At 45.0% G+C, this 19348-nt stretch overlaps 1 protein-coding gene across 1 annotated transcript in view; it reads left to right on the plus strand.

Moving 5' to 3' along the window:
- Window positions 1-319: 319 nt before the first annotated feature.
- The window catches only part of FBXL7 (F-box and leucine rich repeat protein 7), a 218190-nt gene continuing 199161 nt past the window's right edge, over window positions 320-19348 (plus strand). The window contains exon 1 of the mRNA XM_081206458.1: window positions 320-522. Coding sequence (XP_081062584.1) covers window positions 497-522 — 26 coding nt within the window. The 5' untranslated portion in view covers window positions 320-496. The remainder of the gene's footprint in view (window positions 523-19348) is intronic.

Consider the following 19348-nt stretch of genomic DNA (forward strand, 5'->3'; position numbering starts at 1 on the left):
GGATCCTCAGGATTTTTGCATTGGGTCACCCCAAATTCACCATCAGATCACATGTCTGTGGCCATAGCATGAACCACAAAAATCATACGTCCACTGTTTCATTCAGAATATTTTTTTTCTTGTTTTTCTCCTCTAAAAACCAGGTGCATCTTATGGTCAGGTTGTTTTATGGAGCGGAAAATATGGTACATCAAAAAGCACCAGGGCAAAAAAAACATTGGGGACTCTCAATATTTGCTTATTGTTCATTGCAGATCTGAAACCTTAGGCAGGTAGCAGAATATTCTTTCCCTTAAAAAAGGCCTTTTCTGTCTAGCATTGCATGCCCTGCCTCTTACATCACAATGTGAGAGTTCTGGTCTCCATGAGGACGAGCAGAAAACAGAAAGGAGGCTGCAGAGCCCTTTAGGCTCACTTTGAAAACAGGACTTGCCGAGTTGTGGCTGAATTCACAGAGGTCTGCCGCCATAATCTGTAACCGCAGCCATGGAGGGAAATGCTAGTCATAACGTCCACCACCAGGTAAGAGATGACCATTGGTCAGAGCCTAAGGGATAGAGATGGAATTGTTTTACGACCTTTAACATAACACGGAGCTTGGGGGGAAACAGAAATGTAGGAGGGCTTCTTGGAACTGATGATGCAGACAAGTATTGGCATGTAAAGGGCCTTCCATTTTTATTTTTGATAATAATTTAATATTAGTTATCAATTACAATCCAATAAATGCTTCATTATAGCAATACCAATTTACAATACAATTACTAATACCAATCGTTCAAATACTGAATTATATAATTTGGATAAAGTGGGCTAGAATTGATGGTTGATGATTTGCTTTGTTTCTGCGTTCTAAAATCTTATTCATTTCAATTACATTCCAGTCATCATAATAATTGTTATGTACTGAAGTTCTCACCCTGGGCCAGCAGGGGGATACTGTAGATAGTTATGCAAATGAAGGATCGAAAGTGACGTTCAGTGATTGGATAGTTTGTATGCAAATGAAGGATCGAAAGTGACGTTCAATGATTGGATAGTTTAGAAAACTGTTACAGTAACAAGGTACTGGAGATCTATATAAGCAGGCTGACTGAGCCCTTCAGCTCAGTTCAGTTCCGGCCTCAGAATAAAGAAGAGCTGTTTGAAGAATCGCTGTGTCGTCTGATATGTTCGCCCACAACTTAACAATAATGCCATTATACAACAACTGCAATACAGTGGTACCTCAGGTTACATATGCTTCAGGTTACATATGCTTCAAGTTAAAGATTCCGCTAACCCAGAAATAGTGCTTCAGGTTAAGAACTTTGCTTCAGGATGAGAACAGAAATCGTGCTCCGGTGGCGCAGTGGCAGCAGGAGGCCCCATTAGCTAAAGTGGTGCTTCAGGTTAAGAACAGTTTCAGTTTAAGAACGGACCTCCGGAATGAATTAAGTACCGTATTTTTCGCTCTATAACACGCACCCGACCATAACACGCATATAGTTTTTAGAGGAGGAAAACAAGAAAAAAATATATTCTAAACGAAACAGTGGATGTATGTTTTTTGTGGTTCATGCTGTGGCCACAGACATGTGATCTGACGGTAAGTTTGGGGTAGCCCAATGCAAAAATCCTGAGGATCCCTGTGGATCCATGCTTTGTAACCACATTTTTGCACCACTGTGGCCCCGGGCAACAGTGGGTGCGTGATTTTTTTGGTGCAAGCTGTAGCCATGGACATGCTATGTGATCTGATGGTGAATTTGGGGTGACCCAGTGCAAAAATCCTGAGGATCCATGTGGATCTGTGCTTTGTAACCACGTTTTAAGTGGGGAGGGAAGGAAAAGCACTCAAGGGACAAGGAACACACACAGGGTGGGTAGAGAAGGATGCTGTTAATAATGCAGAAGAGGGGTATAAGAGGAGAAGGCTCCTCTCCTCTCCCGCTTTGCTCCTTTAAAGCAAGCAGGCTCTCTGTCCCTCTCTCCTCCCCACTCAGCGGCTCTTCTCCCGCTTTGCTGTTTCAAAGCGAGCCACGGAGGAGGGAAGGAAGGGGAACCATGGATCCTCTGCTCACAACTGCAGCAGATTCCCCCGCCATCTGTAGGCATTCACTCCATAACATGCACAGACATTTCCCCTTACTTTCTAGGAGGAAAAAAGTGAGTGTTATGGTGCAAAAAATACGGTACTTAACCTGAGGTACCACTGTATTAATAACTTCTATTCGTGTTGACACATTGAATGATTTATAAAACTACAAGTGAGGTACTCAGACTGTAACTTTGTTCTTCCTGTGTGTGGCAATTATTCTGTCTGTGGCGTTTCTCCTGTCCTTGTAAACTATTATGTCTATCTTTCCCCCGGTTGTTGCTGTTATGCCTTGGGTGGAGCTGATATCCCACTGTTGTACCAGAAATTTCTCCCTCACTCTGTCCCATGAAGGGTCTTCATCTGATTCCTGAGGCAAGAAATGGGAAATAAGAAGTCTAAGGCAGCTTTAGGAAGGACTGAGGGCACCTCAAATCTTCCAGATTTGTTTATTTTATTTATTTGTTTGATTTCTATATCACCTGAAATATACTCAGTCGAGAGTGGATTTCATGCTTTTTATTCAGCTCATAGTGGTGAGGAGGAATGAAAGTCCCCTCAAAGTATCTGCTTTATATACATTATTTACACAATGGGCTGCACATGATTGGCTAACTCTGGAATTCTCCTGTAGGCCAATCAGGTTGTGGATTCACTTCCATCTGGAGCTGGATTGGGTGGCTCCTGCAGACCAATCATACTGCTCCATTGTTCTAGGACCAATCAGACTGCTGCATTCGGAATCCTATTGTTCTAGGACCAATCAGACTGCTGCATTCAGAATCCTATTGTTCTAGGACCAATCAGACTGCTGCATTTTGGATCCTATTGTTCTGGGTCCAATCAGACTGCTGCATTTTGGATCCTATTCAACTCAGTACATAACACCACCCTTTGTCATAACATCTCAGGGCGGTTCACAGAATTCGATACAAGATAAAAGCAAGTAAATAGTTAAAAACAAAACAGCAAAACAATAACCCTCTCCTTCCTACAGACACATTTAAAAGGCTGTAGAATATTAATCGGCCAAAGGCCTGGTCAATGAGGAACGTTTTCGCCGGCATGTTGTGACGCCAGGCTGTTTTGTGCAAAGCAACTCCTTTTTTGCTCGTGAACCTTGATTGGCAGGTTGTTGGGGGGTTTCTTTTGCTACCCATAACATACCGTATTTTTCGCTCTATAAGACGCACCAGACCACAAGACGCACCTAGTTTTTAGAGGAGGAAAACAAGAAAAAAAATATTCTGAATCTCAGAAGCCAGAACAGCAAGAGGGATCACTGCACAATGAAAGCAACAATCCCTCTTGCTGTTCTGGCTTCTGGGATAGCTGTGCAGTCTGCATTTGCTCCATAAGATGCACACACATTTCCCCTTACTTTTTAGGAGGGAAAAAGTGAGTCTTATAGAGCAAAAAAGACGGTAACAACCTGCTGGCACAGCCCTGCTTACCTTACAAAAGTTTTTAATGGCTTTTCAGTTGGAACAATTTCCATCCATGGAAGTAAACGCTATTTCTAAGCGTTACCTTTTCCTTTCCCAACCCCTTGCCTGCCTGCCTGCCTGCTCCGCTCTATCATGAGCTGGGCTTCCCCTGCATCGTAAACACCAGCACCGATTTGGCGCTGGAGGAAATTGCTGATTAAAAGTCCATTTCCAAGGGCCAAGGGTGCGCTGCTCAGTCAGTCTAGACTCCTAACTTGCCTCAATTAAAAGTTAATTTCTTCACAATGTTAATAGAAGGCCGTAATCCTGTCCACTTTACAACTTGACGTAAATCTGAACTGATGCCTCTACCTCCTGAAGTCATAGCGAGGTCACAGAGATCATTATGCTAGCAGCTGACATTGGCTAATCTTTTAGGCTTTAGTGGGTAATCAGTGGGGGGACGCAGGTGGCGCTGTGGGTAAAAGCCTCAGCGCCTAGGGCTTGCCGATCGAAAGGTCGGCGGTTCGAATCCCTGCGGCGGGGTGCGCTCCCGTCGTTCGGTCCCAGCGCCTGCCAACCTAGCAGTTTGAAAGCACCCCCGGGTGCAAGTAGATAAATAGGGACCGCTTACAAGCGGGAAGGTAAACAGCGTTTCCGTGTGCGGCTCTGGTTCGCCAGAGCAGCGATGTCACGCTGGCCACGTGACCCGGAAGTGTCTTCGGACAGCGCTGGCCCCCGGCCTCTTGAGTGAGATGGGCACACAACCCTAGAGTCTGGCAAGACTGGCCCGTACGGGCAGGGGTACCTTGGGTAATCAGTGGTTAGAATTAAATTTAACAAGAGAGCCTGATATTGAGGGGTTTCCCTCCCCCTTAACTTTTGCCACCATTATCCATAGCACAGCCTTTTATATATTTACAGAAATATATTCTGTGGAATGAAACACTTTGCGTGTTGAGGTCCCCAGGGCCACCCCAATAACTCACACATCACACCAATATTTTTGTTTAAGGTTTTTGGCATAATTTTGGCCACAACTTTATTAAAATACAAATATGTGAGTGGTTGCTTAGGCATTGGTTGCGACTAGCTGCCCCCACCGTGGGGGACAGTCTGACATTCCGCACGCATGCGAAAGTCAGAAAAGGGGAATACACTTGGGGGTAGCGACGGAGCAGGGAACCTGCCCTCAGCCCACCCCAAATGCAACCAGGAGCTCTTGCAGTGGCCCGAGCCCCCTTGACAGGGTGGACAAGCAATAGTTAGCCCCCAATTCCTTTAACGGAATCCCTTGCAGCAGCAGCATTAGAGGGGCAGGCACAGCCAATCCATGCCCCTCAACCAACCAAACCATAGAACCAATGCCTAACCGCAACCTTACAAGTTGTGACGATTTGCTACGCAGTAGGCAGAAACCAAATGGCCCCAGCCAATCAGCCACATGGACAAAATTCCTACCGGGCCCCTGCCCCAAGAGCAGGCGACCCCATGACAGGCATAGCAAGGTCAAAGTGAACAACCCTAATTCTAGGGAGGGGGGACGGGCAAACCGATGCACGGGCGAAAAGAGGAAGCCTTAGCCTTGTGCAAGGAGTTTTAGCATTTCTGGCTGTCAATCAACAAATGGCAACATTAACGTCTTCCCAATGACAAGGGAATTCCAATCACATCAGTGGCCAACGGTCAATTAGCCTGCCCCACAACTTTGGAGTGTCCTGGTGGCCCCCACCGCAACACGTGCTCTCCATGAAGGAGAACACGCTTTACAGAAATATATTCTGTGGAATGAAACACTTCCCCACAGGAATGAGAGAATGGATGGAGAGAATTCTACACAAGGGAGAGAAGGAAGCCAACAGGGTTCACAAACGCCTGTTTCCACTGTGTGAAGCCCCATGAGGTTTGGGAACCCAATGCATAAAACCAGTCTGTTTATTTCTGGGTGGAAGGAGACAAAGGTCCAAGGGTGAAAGGAGCGTAGACATGCCAAGATAAAGGACTCAGCTACATTAGTAAAGAAACAGCAATTTGAATGCGCTATAAACATGTAACACCAGGTGGCACCAGAGAGCAGGAAATTTTAAAATGCAGTTTTCCATAGATTTTTTTCTTTTGATAATAATAATAATAATAATAATAATAATAATAATAATAATAATAATAATAATAATAATAATACCCTGCCCATCTGGCTGGGCTTCCAACACTCTGGGTGGCTTCCAACAAAATATTAAAATACAGTAATCCATCAAACATTAAAAATTTCCCTACAATGATCTAATTTCTGATTTATTTATAGCGTGGTTCCCCCCCCCCCTGTGTTTAGATCCACCGAAGACTGCAACACATAAGGTTCTTGAAGCCTTAACTCCAGGTTTCGAAACTTTTGCTGTTTATTTACAAAGTGGGACCTGTGAACCCACAAGCCAGATCCAAAACAGAAAATGTGGATTTTCAGGTGCAGTGCAGATGAGCCTGAAAAAGAGGGGTGGCTAAATTATTAGGAGAGCTTAATTAGAGGCTTGTTCCTGCCTCCTAGTGGTGCTAGTAGAAAATGTAGGTAGTTGATTTGTAAGGCGAGAAGTGTCATGAGATATCTCCTCACTGAGTTCTAGTAACTTGGGACCTCAGCCTGGAATTTCCCTCAGCGGGTGGAAATGGAAACATATATCCTGTTCTGCCACAAGAGTACAAAACACAGATAGGCCTAATTTGTTATTACTTGGTGTGATGGAAGGCACTAAAGTCTTTTCATTTTTCAAACTGCATCTGTTTAGCCGCCTTAAAGCTTGTTCATTCTTCGGCTTGCAATTTGAATTCCAGCCCTCTGTTATTCTCATTGCTAAAATTAGGCAGCAGTGGATTTAGTCCAGAATTACAATTGGACTTTTATTTCTCAATCTTGCTGTAGTGTGGACATCTCCCTTGGGCAGGGCTCTGCGCTTAAAGAGGTAACAAACTATTTTGTTAGGAACCATAGACAATATGTCTGGCTTCTTACATGAATCAAGAAAGGGGAGATTTTAATTGCAGATGTCTTCCAGATGGTGCTAATTTAAACAAAACATGTGCATGGAACAAAAGGACTTTAAAAAAATTAGAATGAGTGGTTGGTGGTAGTGAGATTTTATGCACTCCTTCAAACACATCAGCTTTGCTCTGTATGTGTTATGCAGTACTAAAACCGTCTCTTTTCCTTTTCTTACCAAATTGTCGTTATTTATATGCACATTCATTTCTGCAAGGTCTTCAATTCACTGATAACCTTTCCTCGGCTTATTACACATATGAATCTGTGCTTCAAATTCTGCTGCCTGGAATGCAAAATGAGGCCCAAAAAGCCTGGAGGCAGATGAGCAGCCCGAGGAGTGAAAGGAAGGAGAGCTCTGTGTTTATCGGAGTTTATCAAAAAGCAGCAAGCCAGTTCAAAGTTAATCTAATCAGCATGTTATTGAATTAAAGGCTAAACGGGTATTTCAGGGCTTAGCTAGACATGACAGTAGCATGACCTGCGTCTTAAAATGTGGGTTGCATCGCTGTAAAGGCAGGGAAGGGGGCAATTTAAAATGGAGTGGCCAGCTGCTAGACTCTGGTCCTTCTTCTGGTGGGGTTCATAAAGAAAGTAGGCCACCGGAAAATAGTAGCATTGTGTAATATTTGGGTTTATTTGCAAATACTGTATACAAGCAGACAATAGATGGATGCAAGCAGCTTCATCATCATCACCACCACCACCACCACCATCATCATCATCATCATCATTTATTTATTTATACCCTGCCCATCTGGCTGGGCCTTCTCAGCCACTCTGGGTGGCTCCAAGCAGAATATTAAAAACATGATAAAACATCAAACAATAAAAACTTCCCTAAACAGGGCTGCCTTCAGATGTCTTCTAAAAGTCAGATGGTTGTTTATTTCCTTGGTATCTGATGGGAGGGTGTTCCACAGGGTGGCACCACTACTGAGAAGGCCCTCTGTCTTGAGTTCAATGTGGTTTACTCTCAGCTAGCTGTGAATAGCATTGCAGGGCAGCGTCACTACCAAGAAGGCCCTCTGCCTAGATCCCTGTAACTTCACTTCTTGCAGTGAGGGAACCAGCAGAAGGCCCACGGTCCTAGACCTCATTGTCCGACCTGAATGATGGGGGTGGAGACGCTCCTTCAGGTATACTGGCCCAAGGCCGTTTAGGGCTTTCAAGGTCAGCACCAACACTTTGAATTGTGCTGGAAAACGTACTGGGAGCCACTGTAGGTCTTTCAGGACTGGTGTTATATGGTCTCAGCAGCGACTCCCAGTCACCAGTCTAGCTGCCATATTCTGGATTAGTTGTAGTTTCCGGGTCACCATCGAAGGTAGCCCTTCGTAGAGTGCATTGCAGTAGCCAAGCGGGAGATAACCAGAGCATGCACCACTCTGGCGAGACAGGCTGCAGGCAGGTAGGGTCTCAGCCTGTGTACCAGATGGAGCTGGTACACAGCTGCCCTGGACACAGAATTGACCTGCGCCTCCATGGACAGCTGTGAGCATACTTGTAATACCAACAAAATCCATTGCCTCACATCAGATTTCCAGAGAAGCACCCCAACCTGCAAATGTCTTTCCCTTTCCAAAGTTCAAACCTTATTCTCTGCAGTTGTAGATGAAACAAGAAAGAGGCTGGTTGGTGCTGAAGGATAAACTTTTAAAAATATATCAGAAATGGCAAAAGGCAAACAGTTGCAGTGATTTTCTGGTGCAATGCAATACTTATATTTTCAGCTAGTGAAGTTGGTGTTAAAGCATTAGTCCTAATAGAAGGGAAATGCTGGCAAAACCACCACCATATCAGGATGGAAAGAGCACAGCTTCTTTCTGCAGGTGGAGTTAATTTTATTATTGTGATTTTTCACTAACAGATTAAACATCTATCCCAAGCCACATACATACACTTAAATGTTTATTAAAATTCATCATGCTGATGAATTTTCATGATGATTGAGAAAGAATAAAATTGCAGACTGCTACAATATGTGGAGAGAAGTCAACATTGAGAAAATTAGAGGCCAAAAGAACAGTAGTGGAGAGATTCTTCCATCCCTATTAGCAGGGCTGCGAAGGACCTTTGACTGTGAGAGAGGCTTCAAGATCTTCCCTGCTAGTCGCAGAGTACTAGGTTAAATAGATTTGACTGAAAAGAAAGCTTCATGTGCAGTTCTGGAGTTTGAGTTCAAAAACAGTTTTATTTCAAAACACTCCAGGGCTCCTGTCTGATCCCTGTGAGCACTGTTATGGGAATTCAGAGCACATTCCTTATGCTTTGTGAATTATACAATTCAAAAGTGTAATGAAGAAATATATATATATATATATATATGCTTTCGTAGATTTTCACGGGTACAGGAATGTAGGTTTTGGTGTCTTCGGGTGTCTTCCCGTGTAAGAGTTGGGGTGTCTAGGCGACGTTTCGACGAGGTCTCACTCGTCATCTTCAGGCTGGTGCTTTCGGCTTCTTGTTACTAGAACAGAGCAGGAGATCCTGCTCTGTTCTAGTAACAAGAAGCCGAAAGCACCAGCCTGAAGATGACGAGTGAGACCTCGTCGAAACGTCGCCTAGACACCCCAACTCTTACACGGGAAGACACCCGAAGACACCAAAACATATATATATATATATATATATATATATATATATATATATATATATATATAAAATGGAGAGAGGGAGTTTTCTAGCAATCCCTAAGGGATTCTTAGTTAGGGAAGTTCCATAATTGTACAAAAGCCCCATGACTATATTTCAACACACCCTTTGCTTTTCAAACATGGAACTCAGTTGGGCTTTGAGGTATTTCAAAATGTGGTGGGGAGGTTTATAGGAGACAAGTGTGTCACATTTTGAAAAGCTCTTAGCTATGTGTTTGTGTTGGCTTAAAATTCAGCGTTACATTTTACAGTGGCAATATCTGCTCAGTTTTATGGTACGTTATAAAGGCAGAGTTAACCACGATAAATCTAGATAAGGCTATAAAATTCAACATGACTGTAACTTAAAGACATGGAATGGGAGGAAGCATAACATTTGACACATGGTCTCTTCCTAATGCATGTTTGCACTGGGAACTGAGTATGAATAGTCGTAGAATACCCTGCTAATATGCAATGGTGATTCATTCTCGTACCGACGTGCTCCTGTGATGTTGTTGCCAGTCAGACTAGCTTTGGACAGAACATCCCCCATCTTGGCTGGGGACGATGCTCTCTGCAGTTCAATTACGGCCTCAGGCATGCTCTCTAAAAAATGGTTTGCAGGTATAGAAATTGAGAAGCAGGAAAGGGACCCAAACAATCCATTGTTTACTGCAACCTGCATTGCTGTGTTCCTGGCTAAGATGGATCAGCTGCCTGCACTGTTCCAGGTGGTCCAGCCATCAGAAACAGAGACATCATCACCACCACCATAGTTATACCCCACCCATCTGGCTGGGTTTCCCCAGCCACCCTGCCCGGCTCCCAACAGAATATTAAAAACACAATAAAACATCAAACATTAAAAACTTCCCTAAACAGGGCTGCCTTCAGATGTCTTCTAAAAGTCAGATAGTTGTTAATTTCTTTGACATCTGATGGGAGGGCGTTCCACAGGGCGGGTGCCACTACTGAGAAGGCCCTCTGCCTAGTTGCCTGTAACCTCACTTCTCAGAGTGAGGGAACAGCCAGAAGGCCCTCAGCGCTGGACCTCAGTGTCCAGGCAGAACGATGGGGGTGGAGACACTCCTTTAGGTATACTGACAAGACCTCCCTCTTGGCCTCACTGATGTGCTGCAAAGGAAAGCCATGCAATACATCTGGCACCAGTTTGTGCAGGAGTTGCCGGAAGGAGGAGTACAAGGCGCTATCCAACTGTCTTCGGGACTCTTGATTTGTGTGGATTTACTCCTTAGCCTTTCCTTCTCCTGAAGATATTCTTGCAAGGCAGTGGAGGTTTAGGGTCAGAGTTTTCCTTCTCCTTGATAGAAGACCTTTGCAAGTTGGTGAGCCTCATCTGCCTCTCACTTCTCTCTACGGCACATGCAGAAACCACCTTCTTCACCGTTGGACCCACTATTAGTCTCATCCGCGCAATCCACCAGAGCCAGTTTTTGCAGGCAAGGGAAGTCCCTTATTCACTACAGGTTTGCTTGAGACCCATCAGCTATGCTCATCTGGTTTAACTGGCAGGTTGGAGCCATTCCCAGGGTGTGGCTGCTGTCGCATGATGACAGCTTATCTGGGAGCCACAGGTGAGAACTGAGTGCAGGGTGAAGAACCAACTGTGGACAAACGACCCCGGAAGGAACATGACATGTCCCCCACCAGAGGAACTATCTCTCCTCAAAAGATTCCATCAACGGTGTCTCCAAAAATTTTTACACATCACTTGGCAAAACAGGCGAACTAATGCAACGTTCACCAGTGTCAAAGCGATGATTCTTCATGTAAAATCTTATAAATTAAGTGTTGATTACTAAAAAAAAAAAGTGAGAGCCAGTATGGTGTAGTGGTTAAGAGCAGTGGACTCGTAATCTGGTGAATCGGGTTCACTTCCCCACTCCTCCACATGCAGTTGCTGGGTGACCTTGGGCTAGTCACACTTCTCTGAAGTCTCTCAGCCTCACTTACCTCACAGAGTGTTTGTTGTGGGGGAGGACGGGAAAGGAGATTGTTAGCCGCTTTGAGACTCCTTAGGGTAGTGATAAAGTGGGATATCAAATCCAAACTCCTCCTTCACCTCCTCCTCCTCCTCTTCTTCAACATCAACTTTGTTGGATTGGTCATGTTGTGTCATCGTCTTCGAAAGCAACTACTCTACTCTGAACTTAGTAGTAGATAGGTAGCCGTGTTGGTCTGCCATAGTCAAAATAAAAAAATTCCTTCCAGTAGCACCTTAAAGACCAACTAAGTTAGTTCTTGGTATGAGCTTTCGTGTGCATGCACACTTCTTCAGATACACTGAAACAGATACACTGTTCTTCAGATACACTGTTTCAGTGTATCTGAAGAAGTGTGCATGCACACGAAAGCTCATACCAAGAACTAACTTAGTTGGTCTTTAAGGTGCTACTGGAAGGAATTTTTTTATTTGTACTCTGAACTTAAAAATGGAAAGTGTAATGCTGTCAGTCAACAAAAGAGGTTTAAAGACTCTCTCAAGGCAAATCTAAAAAAATGTAGTATAAACACCAACCACTGGAAAACACTGGCCTGCAAGCACTCCGATTGGAGAACAGCGTTTACCAAAGGTGTCATGGGCTTTGAAGACACTCAAACTCAGGACAAAAGGGAGAAACGTGCTAAGATGAAGGCACACTTGGCAAACCCTCACCACGATCAACTCCCACCCAGAAAACTATGTCCCCACTGTGGAAGGACGTGTGTATCCAGAATTGGCCTCCACAGTCACTTATGGACTCACTGTTAGAACCGTGTTTATGGAAGACAATCTTACTTGGCTACGAGTGATCACCAAAGAAGAAGAAGAAGACTATCTTTTCCCTAACACCCGTACATGTCTACTGAAAAGTAAATCTGACTTGTGGGTATAGCAGGGGTGGGGAACCCATAGCACTCCAGATGTTATTGGACTGAGGTTACCATGAGCTCTAGCCAGCATGGCCACTGGTCAGGGATGTCTTTCTCCCTGGGCAAAATAAAAAAAATTCCTTCCAGTAGCACCTTAAAGACCAACTAAGTTAGTTCTTGGTATGAGCTTTCGTGTGCATGCACACTTCTTCAGATACACTGAAACAGAAGTTGCCAGATCCTTCTATATAGTGAGAAGGTGGGGAGGGGTATTACTCAGAAGGGTGGTGGGAATGGGAGATTGGCAGATAGCTGAGATGAGTCTGTTGACGACTCTTAACGACTGCAATAGGTCTTACAGGAAAAGGCAAGGGGTGAGAAGGTGAAAAATGGCTTAGTCATGTATAATGAGATAAGAATCCAATGTTTAGAAGGATCTGGCAACTTCTGTTTCAGTGTATCTGAAGAAGTGTGCATGCACACGAAAGCTCATACCAAGAACTAACTTAGTTGGTCTTTAAGGTGCTACTGGAAGGAATTTTTTTATTTTGACTATGGCAGACCAACACGGCTACCTATCTGTAACTTTCTCCCTGGGGTACAGGATACCAGCTAGAATCCACTCCATTTCCCCCCCTAAACCTGTTTTGGATGCCTGCCTTCTCAGTAGAGGCCAGAGCTTCAGGTTCACCCCTCTTTCCCCAAAAGAGCCAAGAGGACAATCTCAAACCCCAGAAACAACAGGGAACCTACGCAAGGCTGTTGTTTGTGGACTACAGTTCTGCCTTCAATACAATTCTGCCAGACAGGTTATTTCTTAAAATGACCAATTTCGGTATACATCAGAAGATCTGTCTGTGGGTAAGGAATTTCCTGACTGATAGGCCGCAGACAGTGAGATTGGGACCTTACTATTCTTCTACTCTAGTATTAAGCACAGGAGTCCCCCAGGGATGTGTGCTAAGTCCCTTTCTCTATTCTCTGTACACATCTGATTGCACCCCACTGTATAAGTCCAACACAATCATCAAATTTGCGGATGATACAACAGTGGTGGGGCTCATCAGTGAGAACGATGAGACTGCTTATAGGAAAGAAGTACAGGGGTTAATTCAATGGTGTGAAGAAAATAATCTCATGCTTAACACCAAAAAAACCAAAGAACTCATAATTGACTTTAGGAGAAAGAAAAGTGTATTTTTACCATTGCACATAAATGGCGAGGAAGTGGAGAGGGTTGGTAGTTTTAAATACCTGGGCATTTATATCTCGGAGGACCTCTCATGGACTGCAAATATTAATATGGTTGTGAGGAAGGTGCAGGGGAGGTTGTATTTCCTGAGAATGCTCAGGGGACTGAATCTATCCCAGCACCTACTTCTGTCCTATTATCATAGTACCATTGAGAGTGTCTTAACCTATAGTATATTATCGTGGTATGGGAGCAGCTCTGAAACGGATAAAAAAGCTTTACAGAGAACAATTAAAATTGCCCAGAATGTTATTGGGCTCCGACTACCAACCCTGGATGAGATCTTCACGTCTCGCATTTTGAAGAAGTCATATAATATCCTGAGAGATCCCACCCACCCTGCTCACAACTTCTTTGAACTATTGCCTTCGGGCAGAAGATATAGGACAATGAAAACACGAACCACACGCCTTCTGAATAGTTTCTATCCAAGAGCTCTGACTGCACTAAATAATGATCTCAGGGCCAGCTGCAAGGTTTAGCAAGCAGAGAGTAGGAAGGAATGAGATAGGTTTTAGGTTATGTTTTAGGTTTTAGGTTATGCTATGCCTAATAGGTTATGTTATATTCTGGATTTTATGTTTTTATAGATTATGTTTGAATAGGATGAGAGTGTCGGAGATACATGCAAATGTATATGTGAACCCGGTCTTTGGGTGGGTGTTTGATTTTCGTTGTTGTGTATACTGTGTATATACGGACAATGACAATAAATTTATCTATCTATCTATCATCTATCTATCTATCTATCTATCTATCTATCTATCATCTATCTATCTATCTATCTATCTATCTATCTATCTATAAAAACCCTGCTCCTCTGATTGCAGGCAAGGTGGTGTTGGCTGTGCCTATAGCTGAGGATCAAGGTGCTCTGCATGGGCTCAACAGCAAGATAATCCACAGAAGATAATCTACATGCACATTTTAACAGGGCTCAATTTATATGAAGTCATTAGGAAACTACTGAAGCAACCTGATTGCGGGCAACAGCTGTCAGATTTATGTAGACACAGCTGTACGTCTCTTCGAACTGAACGAGCACAAAATTGTTCTTGCAAGATAAACCAGATTATCTTTAAGTGAGGAGAAAGCTGTTAAGTGAATGATATATAAATGGATGTGAATCATTTGGCAGCCACCAAGATGAACACCTGACGTACCCTCTAGGCCAGTGTTTCCCAAACGTTTTGGGGCAACGGCACACCTGTTTATCGGAAAAAAATCTCGCGGCACACCACCATTAAAGCCCCGCCCCGTGACGTCAGCGCGCAGCGTCACGCCGGGAGGGACGCACAAAAGTGAGTTTTTTCCCTCCCCCTTGCCGGGGTGGGAGGAGGCAGCAGAGCGAGGGACTGAGGGGCGGCGGCAGCTGAGGCGGCGGCGGCTGCGATAGCGGGCGGAGGAGGGGGCGGCGGCGGGGCTTGAGATCATTGTTGTTGTTATGGCTGCTGCTGCTGCTGCTGCTAGGGGACCCGGGGACGTGAGCAGGCCTGGCCCGACCCGGGTTGAAGGAGGACAAGCCGGCAGCGCGCCAAGTGAGTTTGGTTGCGCGCGACGGCCCCCGCTCCCCCCACCCCCGCCGGATCCTCGCCGCCGCCGCCTCTCGCCCGCCTCCCTCCCACGGCACACCAGCCGATGTCTCACGGCACAGTAGTGTGCCGCGGAACACCGGTTGGGAAACACTGCTCTAGGCTGTAGTGTAGCTAATAGCTAAATATGCTTCTGCTATGAACATTGATCTCTAGGAGATGCTTCCTACCGCCTTCCCCTTGCCCCCGAGTTGAATCAAATAGCATTTGAAGCATGGATTTGTTATTCAGACACTATGTACACACCATACATTTAAAGCATGCGCTCCCACAAAGAATTCTGGGAACTGTAGTCTACCCCTAACAGAGCTACAATTCTTAGCACCCTTAATGTATGGTTACCAGATTTTTTTCAATGAATCTGGGGGCCTTTTTTTTTTTTTTTTGAAGCTGAGTAGCAACAGGGAGTCAGTAGTGGGGATGGTGAGGCAAAAGACCCTGGGCCCAAGCACACATGCATATTGTATAAAGGTGCAAAGCCCCTCTTTCGCACCCTGTGAAACATAAATATGCAGTTTTTAAAAAACTGGGCAACGGCACGCTGCCTGCCCATGACTCCCAAGGCTTCCCTGATCTCCTACCCCTTTCCCCCTTTGTTTTGACAGATTGGGGGAGGCTCGGGAGCCGCAGGCAGGCGGCCGTTGCCCAGTTTTTAAAAAACTCTGCGCATTTATGTTTCGCACTGTGTGAAAGAAGGGCTTTGCACCTTGCCTGGCAGAGAAACTGTGTGCCTTGCACCCCTCCTGGGCAACGGCCATCCGCCCGCAACTCTTGAGCCTCCCCCGATCTGTCAAAACAAAGGGGGAAGGGGGCAGGAGATCTGTCCCACAGGACGTCCCTGGTTCACCTTCAGCAGTGGCGACAGCAGCGAGCAGCTCCTGAAGCCAGCCAGAGCCAACTGCGCTACCAGGCTGGCTCCAGGCTGCTGAGGCTGCCACTGCCATGTTTCCTGGGGACAGATTTGCAAATCTGGGGACTGTCCCCAGGAACCTGGGACGTCTGGTAACCCTACCTTAATGTCCTGATCCCCTGGCCTACCTAGCAGACAGACAGCGTGCCGAGACAAAAGTTCCAAGTCCAGAAGCCAATCCACACAAGCCAAGTCCAAAAATAAGGAAACACAGTCCGGGGTCAGCCCAGGTAAGCCAAGATAGGAGTTCAGCAGTCAGGGTACGGTCCGGAGTCAGTCTTGAAGCAGAAACCCATGAAGGTCCAAGGAGAATCCCAGGTGAGGTCCTTCAACATGGGCAGTTGGCGAGACGCAGCACCTCAGCTTTGCTGCCTTCTTACACTAGGACTGCCATATGGTCGGGTTTTCCCATCCAGGAGTTGGGCTGTCAAAATGGCGTCTGGGCAGAATTTTGCCAAATCGGCAAAATGACTGGGAAGCCCAAACTTATGGCAACTTGGCCATTATTTTTTTTAAAGAAAAATGCTATAAAAATCCAAAAGAAGCCCAAACACTTATGTTTTGGGGGAGATGTTCAACAACTTTGACCCCCCTCCAAAAAAAGGTCAACCAGAGAAAAATGGCAAATGAAATTAGTGGACTACGCTGATATGGCTAAAATGACCGGAAGAGTCAGAAATCAGGAAGACCAAAATTTTAATAAGGAATGGGGAAAATATATAATTTATCTTCAGACATTGCAAACAGCTAAACTCGTTAGTAGGATTGGAATATCCCTTGCAGTTTAAGTTTGAATTCTGGACAAAGTATTTGGAGCATCATAAAAGATGCGGGAGGAAAGGATTAATAATAGGAGATTATTAATAGGAGATTCCTTGGAATCTTGTTTTTATGATTTATGTTTGATTTTTCAACTTGAGGCAAGTTGAAAAACCAAATAAATGGTTTTTTAAAAGGTTAAAAAGGTCAACAACCTTGTCTGGATTTTCACTTCTGGGACTATGGCAACCCTATAGTGTCTGCTGATTGCAGCATCTGGGCTTGATGTGTCCTGGGACCCTCACCTGCTCTCAGCTTGCCCCAGCTGATGAATCACATGCCTCCTTGCTCACCTGGCCAGCTAGTGATCTAGGCTGCAGTCCCTCTGCTTCCTGGAGTGCCCGGTCCACTGTTCCCGACATCTTAGGACCTGCCATGTTCATGGGCAAGGGGGCCTCTCTGGTTCTGGCGAGGGGTCCTGCTGGCCGGCTTCCTGTGCCCTAGCCCCTGTCCCCTCATCATCCTCTGTCACCCTGTAAGTACTATGTCCACCAACCTCTCCTTCCCCCTCCCCAGATTCTTCCTGCGTGACCCGCTCTCAGCTGCCCCCCCCTCACTGGGATCCTTTTCCTCCTCCCTGAAATCACGACACTTAACAGACGACAATTTCCAAGATTCTTTTAGGACTGTGTGTGTTTCCCATGCACTTTAAATAATGGTTTGTACACAGCCGTATAATCGTAGGAATGTGTAGCTCAGATTTTGAGAATATACACATTCTCATGTTTTGGACAGTACCGTTTCTTAAAGCACGCCAGAGAGCCACAGTTAGCTCATATTGAAAGTATTAATCTAAGAGTTGTACATTGTTTCTAATTCCTGCCCATTCTTTTCTGAGTAAAAGAAAGTTTCCTGGGACTCACTGCGTGGTATAGGATGGTAACTCTGCCTCTAGATAAAAGGCACCTACCATATTATTGCCCCTTTCTTCCCCCATTAATTTTCTTGCTGCCAGTAAAAAGTTTACAGCCCCATTCATTTTGGTGGGGTTCTAAAAACATAACAAAAAATGATCTGTGGAGTCGTTCGCCAGATCAAGAACTCAAATGCACTATTCTCCTACTTCCCAGGATCCTTAAAAAGGCAAAATGCCAGTTTAAAACATTGATGCGACTCAGTTTAGACCTGTTTTCCCCCACAACTTAAGCCAGCCCAGTAAACACACGTCTTTGTGTAGATGCCATCCAATATTGTTAAGGCCTGCATGTTTTAGTCTAAAGCTATTGCGTCTAAACACTAAAAGGATCCCTGGCAGGGGGTATATATTAGCAGAGGGTTTTGTTGTTAATTTATGGTTTGAGACAGCTCTTCGTGGAAAGCAACCGACTGGGTTTGCTGCAATTTAAGAAGCAGTCTTATTATTTGGTATTAGTGTTAAATTGCCCATTTTCATCTTTGCTAGTACTCAATAGGCAGATGTAATTTTAGGCTTAATGATTCTCACATGCAATTCTACTAGGATGGAAATTTTAAAAAAGTAAAACAGGAGTATTCATTGTCTGTATGGGAATGAATTTCCAAACCCGAGGGATTGTGAGACTCTTCACTTGGTTATTCCTTTTGCCTCTTTCCTGCGTTACTCACATTCACAAGTGGCGGTACAAGCGAGGTTCAAACATGCTTTTTAGTGCAGATTTAAAGAGTAAAAATGTCAGGCGAACATTCACGAGGCTCTGCTTAAAGGTGTGTAAAGTTATCCCTAAGAGAGAGACCTGCTGATATAGAATCCATAAAAAGACATCCGTAGAATAATTGTGGAATAATACTTTGTTTCTTACAATAAAGGTAAAGGTACCCCTGACCATTAGGTCCAGTCACGGACGACTCTGGGGTTGCACGCTCATCTCGCTCTGTAGGCCAAGGGAGCCGGTGTTTGTCTGCAGACAGCTTCCGGGTCATGTGGCCAGAATGACTAAGCCGCTTCTGGCGAACCGGAGCAGCGCACGGAAACGCCATTTACCTTCCCCTGGAGCGGTACCTATTTATCTACTTGCACTGGCATGCTTTCAAACTGCTAGGTGGGCAGGAGCTGGGACCGAACAACAGGAGCTCTTCCTGTCACAGGGATTTGAACCACCGACCTTCCAATCAGCAAGCCCTAGGCTCTGTGGTTTAGACCACAGTGCCACCTGTGTCCCTTACTTCTTACAATAAGCATTTTTTAAATAACAATTTTTTAAAAATTGCCAGATCCCCAAATTCCAAGACCATGATGATGATGATCCACGGCTGCATGCTCTCAGCCAAACCTCATAGTGTTGAGAGGCTCATAAATGCAAGCGTTGTGCTCAAAAGTAGAAGCAGAGCCCGACTCTCTATAGAAATGGAAAACCTCTGTCTTTACATCCATTATAATATGCCTGCCTTTGTCTGAGTGGGACTCCAGCCCAGCTGTTTGCATTGGCTGTAGAAGGAGAAACATAGAGTGCAGAATAGGACAGGGGCTGAAAAGCAGGGGTACTTTGAGGGTATTTCCAAGGAGGTGATGAAGCGTTAGCTGCCTGAAGGCAAAATAGGAGAGATTCTGGCCCAAAATTAGGAGGTATTTTAATATGACTGGGCAGTATAAGTATGGGAACTGCACATATTCTACCGTAATATAATTGGTGTGCATACTGTTCCTGATATTGCCTGTTATTTCAGTGCTTAATATGCCTGACATGTCTAGTCCCCCGTCCCCCCCCCCCCCGCTTTTTCATCAGCTTTCCCCATCAGCGGCGCAATTTG

The sequence above is a fragment of the Podarcis bocagei genome (genome assembly GCF_964188305.1).
Source record: "Podarcis bocagei genome assembly, chromosome: 8".
Classification (NCBI taxonomy): Eukaryota; Metazoa; Chordata; class Lepidosauria; order Squamata; family Lacertidae; genus Podarcis; species Podarcis bocagei.